Below are 11,658 nucleotides of genomic sequence, written 5' to 3' on the forward strand. Positions count from 1 at the left end.
CTGTGGCCCTCCTCCCAATAACCCATAACCCTCGTCTACTCGGGGGACAAACAGTCAAATCCCAATTGAGGGACAGTCCACAAAACACCTGACCAGAACACCTCAAAACCATCGAGGTTAACAAACCCAAGAAAACTGAGAACCTGTCACGGCCCAGGGGCGCCTGACACGACACTACCTGTAACGCTGTGTCCTGGATGAGGTCCTGCACAGAAAAGGAACGTTAGGCCAAGTAAGGCGATCTGAAGAGAGCATGGGCTTCAGTTAACAACAAGGTGTGCATACTGGTTACTAATTGTGACCAACGTACCGTACTTAGGTCAGATGTAAATAACAGGGAAACTGGCTGTGGGGTGTATGGGAAGTCTGTACGACCGTCTCGGTTTTTCTGTAAATCTACACTAAAATTCCCTAAAACTATTGTAAAACAACAAGGTTACTGGACGTGTACGGGGAGCGCGGGAACGACACCACTCTCTAGTTTGGGCTAAAACCACGGAGCACAGCCGGCGCCCCGGTGCCCCCCCGGCTGTGGGTGGGGTGACAGCCGCGCGGGGGCAGCCGGGGGGGGGGGTTGCCTGCCCGGACTTCGCCCCCGGACAACGGCGTGGACAGAGCGCTCACTCCCTGACACGCGAGTCGTGACGGGGAAGCAGATGGGGGGGGGAGTTAAGCACTTGCTAGACGCCCGTCATGTGCCAGGTGCTTCTCACATTTGTGTGGTCATTTTACCCCAAAGCCAAACAACTGGGTGTGGGTGCCAGGTGTGGTCTCGGGTTTCCATGCACCCCACGCCCGCGCTCCTTCCACGGCAGCGCCCCCCCCCGCGCCCATGCACCGCATCGGGCGGCCCGGCCAGCCGCCGCTCGGGCCGCGGGGGCAGCAGCGCCTCGCAGTCACCCCTCCCGGGCCGCGTCCGCCAAACGCCCCTCTCCTTCTCCGAAGGTGCACGCGAGGCGGGGAGACACTTCATCAAAATGAACACACTGGAGGCACCGTCGGTGGGGACTCCACCACCTCTCAGGGGACGAACGATGAGGAGGAGGAGGAGGACGTGAGGAGGCGAAGCGGAGGATTCGGGCGCTGCCTGCTCGCGGAGCGGTCGCCCCAGGAAAAGGCGGTCCTCTGGGGGGGCCCGGCAGGGAGCTCCCACGCGCCCCGACCCCACAGCCCCAGGACTCGGCAGGACCCCCGGAGAAACGCCCGCCAGCGCGGCCCGGGACCACGCGGCACCAGGTGACACGGACCGCGCCAGCTCCTCGGCCGCCCGGGAGAGGCCGGGACCAGCAGGGAGAGGGGTGTCCGCGGGGCCCGCGCTACCTTGTACTTATCAAAGCCGGCCAGCTGCTCCGGGCTCACGTATTCGTAACCAGCCATGACGACCCCAACACCGACTGCCCCCTCGACAGCAACTGTCCACGATGAACGGCGGAAACTCACGCACCGGCTGGGCAAGGATGGGAAGCACTGGGCTGGCAATGTTAAAAGAAGCGAGCCCCGCCCACCGCGCATGCGTACCGGCCACGGCCACTCCGCCGCCGCCTAACGCGCAAGCGCAGCCCCGACTCCTCCCCGCCCACCGGGGGAGGGTCGCTAGCTCGCTCACGCGGCCCGCCCCCTCACGCCGTCGCAGTCCAATCAGCGTGAAAAGGGTAACACTAAGTCCCGCCTTTCAGGTCTCTGCGTCGCTTCATTCGCTAGCGTCAAAATTGGTGAGCTGAGGTAAGGCGAGGGGGAGGTGAAAGGTCGGACGCCCAGGGGGCTTTTTTTTTTTTTTTTTTTTTTTTTTCCTCCGCGTCTGTTGAAGGGCGAGGCTTCTGTCGCGTCTCATCCTGCGTTGAGATTTGGGGCTACCCTTTTAATCTTGAGGATTAGAGTGATGGCATGCGCACCAGTTAGTTCAGCACTACCGCAGGGAGGAGGGTTTAGTTCGCTCGAGTCGCAAAAGAGCTGAAAAAAGGTCTGTGCTCAGTCGGCTTCCAGCTCCCGGCACGTGCGCTGCACACAGAGCTTGGTCAACCTGTGTTGACAAGAAAAGCCGGTGGGAGGCGCGCTGAGAGACATAGAGAACACTAGATCCACGGCGAGTGTGTGTCAATCTGTGATGAAATGTAATAATAGTCAAAGGTGCCGCCATTTACGGAGCGCCTTGTGTGCGGTACAAATTTGCATACATTCCCACCACCAACAACACTATGAGGTGGAAAGCATTTCCCCCACTTTGCAAACTAGGAAATCCATTTTCAGAGGACCTAACCTACCCAGGATCATCACAGGAATGCCTGGATTTTGAAAAATGCCCGTTAGGACATTTCACTTTTAGGGAAAGTCTACGTTCGTACAGCAGGTCCTCGAATCATATCGGTTCATTCATCGTGTTTGGTCCTAACGATGAAATGCCGTCGGAACTAAACACTCGTGTATGTCAATTAGCCTATGGAGACATTGGTGTCCGTGCAGGTTTCACGCGAAGTCGCAGAACCCGTGGAGGAATTACTGTACTTGTTTCACTAACTGGAAGAACCCAAGCAGGATTGTCCTTTTTTACAGAGGAGAAAAAAACAGCAACGAAAACAGCATTTAGCATTTGTTTTGCAACAAGCTGTCACAGAGGCAGCGTGCAGCCCAAGCAGTGAAAGTGGCACTGCTTTTACTGTTTTGTTAGTATTATTTTAGGTTTTATGTGTTCTTTGATATGATTTGGTTATTTGGAGAGCCTGGGGGCGCTCAAACATTGTTTCTCACATATATTAATGTTGATTGGTGCTTCACTTGAGGTCGTTTTGAGGTGCTTCACTGATGAAAGTTTTCATAGGAACACTCTAGTGTCGGAAAGCAGAAGAAACCTGCAATTCCACTGCTCAGAAACAGTGAACCACCATGAAACGAGGTCTTCAGCATAGAGAGCCATTTCCTAAGGGAACCTCTCCGTCTCTCTGGGTGTCTAAACGAAGGGTAGCTATTTTAAGATCTCTTGTGTTCCTTACATTCATTCATTCAACAAATAACACAGATGACATGATACTATATAGAAAGAACCCTAGAGTCCACAGAAAAAACCAATAGGACTGATAAGTGAATTCAGTAAAGTAGGATACAAAATTAATATTCAGAAATCAGTTGCATTTTTATACACCAATAATTATCAGAACCATCAGAAAGAGAAATGAAGAAAACAATATCATTTACAATTGCAACCAAAAAAATAAAATACCGAGGAATAACGTTAACCAAGGAGGTAATCACCTGTACTCAGAAAATTATAAAACATTGAAGAAGATACAAATAAACGGAAGCGTATACTGTGCTCATGGATAGGAAGAATTAACATCGTTAATATGTCCATACTACCCAAAGCAATCTGTAGATGCAGTGCAATCCCCATCAAAATACCAATGACATTTCTCGCAGAACTAGAACAAATAATCCTAAAATTTATATGGAACCATAAAATACCCTGAATAGCCATAGCAATCTTGAGAAAGAAGAACAAAGTTGGAGGTATCATGCTACCTGATATCAAACTGTACAAGGCTATAGTAATCAAAACATCTTGATACTGGCATAAAAACACACATATAGATCTATGGAACAGAATAGAGCCCAGAAATAAACCCATACCTGTATGGTTAATCTATGATAAAGGAAGCAAGAATATACAATGGGGTAAAGACAATCTATTAAATGATGTTGGGAAAACTGGACAGATACATGCAAAAAAATTTAAAACTACCACCTTCTTACACCATATATAAGAATAAATTCAAAATGGATTAAAGACTTAAGTGTAAGACCTGAAACCATAAAATCCCTAGAAGAAAACATAGGCAGTAAACTCTGACATTATTCTTAGTAATATTTTTTCTGATATATCTCCTCAGGCCAGGGAAACAAAAGAAAAAATAAACAAATGGGACTACATCAAACTAAAAAGTATTTGCACAGCAAAGGAGACCATCAACAAAACGAAAAGACAACCTACTGAATGGGAGAAGATATTCACCAATGATACATCCAATAAGGGGTTATTATCCAAAATATGTAAAGAACTCATACAACTCAACACCAAAAAACAATCCAATTTAAAAAATGGGCAGAGGACCTGAATAGACATTTCTTCAAAGAGAACATACAAATAACCAATAGACATATAAATAGATGCTCAACAAATGTCACTAATCATCAGAGAAATGCAAATTAAAACAGTGTGATATTACTTCACACTTGTCAGGATGGTTATCATCAATAAATCAACGAACAACAAGGGTTGGCAATGTGGAGAGAAGAGAACCCTTGTGTACTGTTGGTAGGATTGCAAATTGGTGCAGCCAGGATGGAAAAACAGTATAGAGAATTTCCTCAAAAAATTAAAAATAGAACTACCTTATGACCCAGCAATTCAACTTCTTGGTATTTATCCAAAGAAATCCAAAACACTAATTCAAAGGTATATGCTACCTGGTGTTCATTGCAACATTATTTACGGTAGCCACGATATGGAAGCAAATTAAGTGCCCATCAATAGTCCATTGACTAAAGAAAGTGTGGTACATATCTACAATGGAATATTCCTTGACCATAAAAAAGAATGAACTCTTATTATTTGCAACAACATGGATGGACCTAGAGATATTGTGCTAAGTGAAATAAGTCAGACAGAGAAAGACAAATACCATGATCTCACTTATATGGGGAATCTAAAGAACACAATAAACAAAACAGAAACAGACTCATAGACATAGAGAACAAACCGATGGTTGCCAGATGGGAGGGTTGTGGGCGGCTGGGTGAAAAAAGTGAAAATATTAAGAAATACAAATTGGTAGTTACAAAGTAGTTATGAAGATGTAAAGTACAGCATAAGGAATATAGTCAATAATATCATAATAACTATGAAGTAGACTAATCAGGGGAATCACTTTTAAATTATATAAATGTCTAATCATTATACTGTACACCTAAAACTAATATAAAATAATATTGACTGTGAACTGTAATTGAAAAAAAATACATGCTGGGAGCTCAATATATGCCAAGTATATTATTATTTCTGCATATGTCTTGTCTCCCGTTCTAAAATATAAGATTTTCTTTTTTTTTTTTTCTTGTGGGAGTCAAACCAGCAACCTAGTAGTTGAGAGCCCGTGCTTCAACAAACTGAGCCATCTGGCACTGGCCCATGTGGGAATCGAACCGGCAGCCTTCGGCGTTAGGAGCACGGAGCTCCAACCACCTGAGCCGCCAGGCTGGCCAAAATATAAGATTTTTACAAGATAGTAGACATAATACCTGGTACATGGTAGATGATCGATAAACTTGAGTGTCATTTTCCCATCACTTGCCCTAAGGAAAGGATTTGTGTTGTCAACATAAGAAATATCCAAACCTGTAGAGAATTTTTATAAGAATTTATCTGAACCCAATCTGTGACAATTGCTGGGAGGAAGAATTAGAATGCTCTGGAGAAAGACAGTTTTACAGTTTCTTTTATCCATTTGAGATTAAGGAGGGTGCATAGGAAGATTACATGAAGCTGAGAGAAAGCAGGGTGGGGATTGGATTACAGGATAGGTAAGATTATGTGCTCTCTTGAGGGTGGTTAGTTTATTTCAAAAGTGTGTTAACCTAGATGCACAGAAACAATGGACAGAGTTTGTGTAAGGAAAAGATGAACCTTTTACTAAAGTTATATGTCTACCCACCATGACATGCCCGATTAGGAATTTATGATCAGTTCACCCTGTGAGGTTACCTTCCATAAAACCCCTTTTTCATCCACAGTATCTTATACATCTTAATTTTCCCCATGTCCCATAGCCCAGTGGCTTGCAAATAATACATGGTCAATATATTCTTTTAAATGAATGAGCAAAGATCTCTTCGCTATGCTGTGAAGTGCCTAGCTTTGAGAAGGATATTAGAAATATGATTCTCCCTTTAATTTAAGAAGGAAATTGTCTCTAATGAAAGGAAAACTGTGAAACCACCTCTTTGGACATAAAAGTATTTCCTTTATGCAGGTTATATATTTAAATCCCTTCTATGTACTGATAAGAAAACTAAATTGATATACCTTTGCGCTAAAGCAGAGCTCTTGGACAATCTGTTAATCAGACTGAGGCTATTGTCCCAAGTATTAATAATATGCTACAGATTTCCTCTGCTATGTGTTTCTTCTAACCAATGTGAATGGGGGAAAAACTCTTATTATTATGGACAAAAAAGGGGGTTCTACCAATAATAACCTCACGGGGTGATCTGATCATAAATTCCTAAATGGGCAGATCTTGGTGGGTAGTCACTCCCCAGGCATATAATTGCTTTAGTAAAAGCTTTTTAAGCCAGTCCTGTCCATTGTTTTTGTGCATCTGAGTTAGTTAACACACCTTTGAAATGCCAGAAGCAATACCCTTTAAAGGCATAACCACCCTCAGTTTTGGCTCAAATAAAATCTTATAAAAATTCTTTACAGGTTTGGGCATCCTTATGTTGACATTATCAATTTGACATTATCAATTAAATGATTTTTTAAATATAAGACCTGTGCTTACCATCTGAAATATAAACTTCTTACTTGTAAAACATTTTAATTAATTGTGAAAAGTCATCAAATGTGGCTTGAATACAACCTAATAATAATTCATAAACTGCAGTTACATAAGCACACTCAAATGTAAGCAAACTCAAAATGACATTTCTGTTTTTATAAAATCCTTTTTCTACCTCTCTGATATTTTCTTCAAAAGCACTTTTTTAAAAAAGAGCAGTTCTTAATTTTGTGAAAGCAGTCACAATGTGCTGCCTCTCTTCAAGGTTGTAACAAGTTCGATCAATTATATATCAGTCTGAGAACTTCTAAACTGAAACACAACTTAATTATACTTTGGCATCTGTCACTTACTGGCTGTGTGATCCCAGACAACTCACTTCACTTAACCCATTCTCTTTTTAAAAAAAGAGGACGTTAGACTTAATCTCTATAATACTATTCACCTTGAAAATTTAATTAAACTATATCATTTAAATTATCTAAGATTAAGTCTGGAAAATGATCACAATTCCTGTCCTACCATACATGTATGACACAGACCATGTGAAGTGATATGGCTTAACCCTGTGTAATTAAGCCCCTACAAATATATTATTTTTCCAAAGTTCCATGAATCCTAAACCTAGGTGAGCTTTCCTCTCATCTGGAAAGAAAAAATTGTCAAGGAAACAAATTTGCCTTTGCAACTGAATTAACTTCTATCTCCTCTTTCCTGAATTTCATTCCAGGAGCCATTTATCCCTAAGGCAGCCCAGAGCTCCCAGGGGCCGCCTCCTACTGGCCTGGTTCTTCTCTTCTGTAGCCCCTGCTGTCTCTTCCTTCTGCACCACAACACCGAGCAGAGTTTGTCATTGCCTCGTGTCCCTTGTGTGTCTCCTTAGCCATTGAAGTTTCTCTCTTCTCCCTCTGGTACTCTCAAGATCAGGCTTTGTGTCTTCCAGCATGACAAGCATAGAAAATTGTTTGTGCCACAAACTACATTGTCACCTTTGTAAGAAAACCTGAAAAGGGGTGTTTTAATTCCTGGAACTCCTATTATATGTAGTCTGAAGAAGTGTCAGCTAAATAGAGATATCTAGAAACTTGGAAGTTAGTTAAGGACAAATATGGTTAGTAACTCCAATATAGTTATTAAAGCCATAAAAATGGGCAAGGTTTCCCAATGAAGCTTGTAAAAAGATATTGATTTGGTTTTCATTTTAAAATAATAATGATGCCTATATTCACAAACTCTGTGATTCTTGAAGCAATTTGACATCTCACTAGATCATCCTAACCACCCCGAACCATAGGTCTAATTGTACAGAATGACACACGGAGAATTACAATATCTTGCCCAAAAGTCACCCAGTTTGTTTATGGTAAAACTGGAATAAGAGCACACAGGTCATCAAACTTTTGGTTGAATAATTTTTTCATTGCACCATGGTAAGATGTTAAAAAAAAAAAGAAAATTCACAAGTCAGTCTTTAATCAAGGCTGGAGGGGAAAAAAAATGAAGAAAAAGTTGAACAGTCATTAAGTTGCTTATTGTTTCTTAAAAAATGGGAATCCCTGGCTAGTGTAAACCTTCTCAAATTGGGTTTTGTCTGCCTGGTTTTTGCTGTATTTTACATTTTTCAAACATAATCCTACTAGGTAAGAATGTATAGAGAACTCCATTTGAGTAGGTCATCAATCAAGTTCTTTATCACAGCAACGGTCTGTACAATATACTGAGATTCAAAATAAACCAATGCTGCTTTGTACGTCCTACTTCCCATGTCAGTGGAGGAGGACAGTGTCTCTGCTATTCTGTGACTTGTCATCCCACCGGCCTCCCAATGGTTTTCTGGACATTTTGGTGCTCTTAACCTTTGAACACTAACGCATTGGTGTCAGCAGTCATTCAAAGCCCAGAGAAACCGTGTACAAGCTCAGAGGGACCCAAGGGAGCCCAGTGTGACATGAGGTCTGACAGGTCTAGTAATTCACTTAGACCCTCTACATCCTTGCCATTATTGTTTTGAAGATGAGTGATTATTTCTCTTTTATAGCCTTTTTTTTTAGCATGATTATTCAAGAAAGGGAGAATTAGTTTGAAAAATTGATCTTGGGCAAAGTTTACATTGGGCAAATTCTTATTTTCAGCCTTCTTGAAGTTCTGGTAGTAACCCAGCATCGGCATCTTCTGAGCAGCCAGAGAAATGATACCTCCCCTACACTCCCAGCCTCCCCCCATTATCACTAGCTAGAATGGAAGCCGAACATACAGCGACTCAAGGAACCCCATTTTTGAGTAGGGATCGTTTTTGTCTTTATGAAACACTGAAATCATTGGAGTTGAGATCAATGGTTTTGGTGAAAGAGAAACGTACTAGCAGAAATAAATCTAAGAGGAGCAAGACAGTATATACATTGCTGTGATCTATTTTCCTGGAGGAATCCTTAAAAAACCTGGGGCATGGCGTTGAGACAATTGCCGACATAAATATCAAAACATACGAGATAATAATTGTCAACATAAATATCAAAACATACCAAGGTTTGACAATTAAGTTCCCAGTCTTGTTGCAACAATGTTGCTAATCTTTTTTAATATCAAAGGGATTATTCATTATGAATTTATACTAACTGGACAAACAGTTAACCAAGTTACTATTTGGAAGTGCTGAAAAGGCTGCATGAAAAAGTTAGGCGACCTGAACTTTTCACCAACAATTCATGGCTCTTGCATCACGACAATGCACCAGCTCACAGGGCACTGTCTGTGAGGGAGTTTTTAGCCAGTGAACAAATCACTGTATTGGAACACCCTTCCTACTCACCTGATCTGGCCCCCGATGACTTCTTTCTTTATCTGAAGATAAAGGAAATATTGAAAGGAAGACATGTTGATGACATTCAGGACATCAAGGGTAATATGATGACAGCTCTGATGGCCATTCCAGAAAATGTTCCAAAATTGCTTTGAAGGGTGGACTAGGCGCTGGCGTCGGTGCATAGCTTCCCAAGGGGAGGACTTCCAAGGTGACCGTAGTGATATTTACTAATGAAGTATGTGGCACTTTTTCTAGGACGAGTTCGCGAACTTAGTTGTCCGACCTGAGCTTGTACATGAGGCTGTGAGATCGTCCTCGATATACTCAAGGCTGTACAGCCTGCTTGACCAGAACTCCAACAGAAGCTGCTGGCTCTGCTTTTAGGAAACAAGACATACAAATACGAAACAATGTGTAAACATAGCAACTTTATTATCTTTTCATGTATCCTTGCTGTATATTAGCTGTGTGCCAATCCAGAGACCATGATAATCCTTGGCAAGACGAAGTTGGATAAAACATGGACCCCAGGCAATGAGAACATTATTACTGTAGTCTATGAATGACCAATACCATCTAATGCCCTGGCTCTTCATAGGTCCTCTCTTTTTCCTTTCCTCCCCTCACTCCTCTCTCCTTTAAAAAAAATTCACTGTTAAAGTGTGAGATATTTTGTCTTGGACAGAAATGTGACTCAAAGACAGCAAATAGTTGGAACTAGAATAAAACTGTCTAAGTAGATTTTGAGATCTCACTGGGGATTGACTCAATTTTTTTGATGAATAATCTAGAAGGTGGGGTACAGAAACAACTCTTTGAATATTCTAATAACTTATTATTTTATAATGAAATGTCATATCAGTAGGCATAAACTGCAAGAAAACACACTTTAAAAAAGTAAGCAGATGTCAAAGCGATTTATTGCCATGTAACAAATCACTCAACACTTAGTCACCTAAAATAACCCTTCTACTTGCTCATAATTCTGTGGATCAGCAATTTGGGCTGGGCTTAACTGGGCAGTTCTACTGGTCTTGCTGGTCTTATTATTCCAAGAGGGCCTAAGTAGAAGTAACAAGAACTTTCAAGGCCCAGGCTCAGAAGTCACATAATGTTACTTCTGTTGCACCCTACCAGACAAAGCAAATCACAGGGCCAACCCAGCATCATGGGAAGGAAAACAGATGCCACCTCTTAATGGATGGACTGGCAATGGGGGCTGCACAGAGGATGGGAGGAATGATTGCAGCCATCTTTGCAAACAATCTATCACTTCAGATTAGCGGCGTTAGCTATAAAACAAGGCAGTAAATTTCATCAGGAAGAGATTTGGAAACCATTGAATTACACTCCAATTGTTTTAAAGTCTTCAGAAAAAGAACGGCAAAAACAAACTAAAAGTAAACAATCCTGGTCACAAGGCTTTGTTTGGTCAATATGAGCTGTCTCTTACTTCCAAAGCTCCCACTCACTCTTCAACCCTCTCCAGTCTGGTTTCCAACCTCACCAGTTCCACTGAAACTGCTGCTTCCAGGCTCCTCCACTTCGTTGCTAAATCAAATGGACACTTTCAGACTTCTTATTGGACTTTTTATCAGCTGTCACTGCCTACCATTATTCCCTTGAAACTTCCTCCTGCCTTGATCGCTTTGAATTACTCCTGTCCTTATTCTTCTCTCTCTGACCACTCCTCCCAACACAGACACACACACACACACACACACACACACACACACACACGTCCCAGGAATACACAAGATTATTCATAAATCCTCAATCATTTATAAAGCTTCTATTCCTTTGTTCATGCCTAGCTAACTCCCTCTCAGCCTCCAATATTCACCTTAAATTTCATTTATTCCAAGAAGCCTTTTTTCCGGTCCCAGTCCCTAATCTACTCCAACTTCCCCTTACTAGAGCCAAATTCCATTACTCTGCTCCTACGGCATTATGTGTGTGCCTCTTTCTCTTGTACTTACATGTTATTAAAGTACCTATTTTCTTATCTGTCTTACTGGACTATAAATGCCTTGAGGGCAAGGATCACATCTGTATACCCCTGAACCTAGCATAATCCCTCGTATTCAAAAAGCCCTCAGTAAGTTTTTCTTGAATTAAATTGAATTGTGAGGGGAATAAAGAAATATTTGTTGGAGAGGATGGCAAAGAAAGAAAAAAGAAAGAAATATATGTTGCTGACAGCAACAAGTGTTAAAAAAAATTCTATTCATTCATTGACCTAGTAAGCCCATTTTGGAAGGATATACTTACAGGAAGTAACCTGAAAAAAAAAGTATCTTCATTGCA

At 42.0% G+C, this 11,658-nt stretch overlaps 1 protein-coding gene across 1 annotated transcript in view; it reads right to left on the minus strand.

Annotated features, from left to right (window-relative positions):
* SELENOI (selenoprotein I) overlaps nt 1-1,493 on the minus strand; it is a 36,407-nt gene extending 34,914 nt beyond the window's left edge. Inside the window, exon 1 of the mRNA XM_081069007.1 lies at nt 1,321-1,493. Coding sequence (XP_080925133.1) covers nt 1,321-1,377 — 57 coding nt within the window. The 5' untranslated portion in view covers nt 1,378-1,493. The remainder of the gene's footprint in view (nt 1-1,320) is intronic.
* Nucleotides 1,494-11,658: the final 10,165 nt, after the last annotated feature.

Source organism: Rhinolophus hipposideros (genome assembly GCF_964194185.1).
Source record: "Rhinolophus hipposideros genome assembly, chromosome: 12".
NCBI lineage: Eukaryota > Metazoa > Chordata > Mammalia > Chiroptera > Rhinolophidae > Rhinolophus > Rhinolophus hipposideros.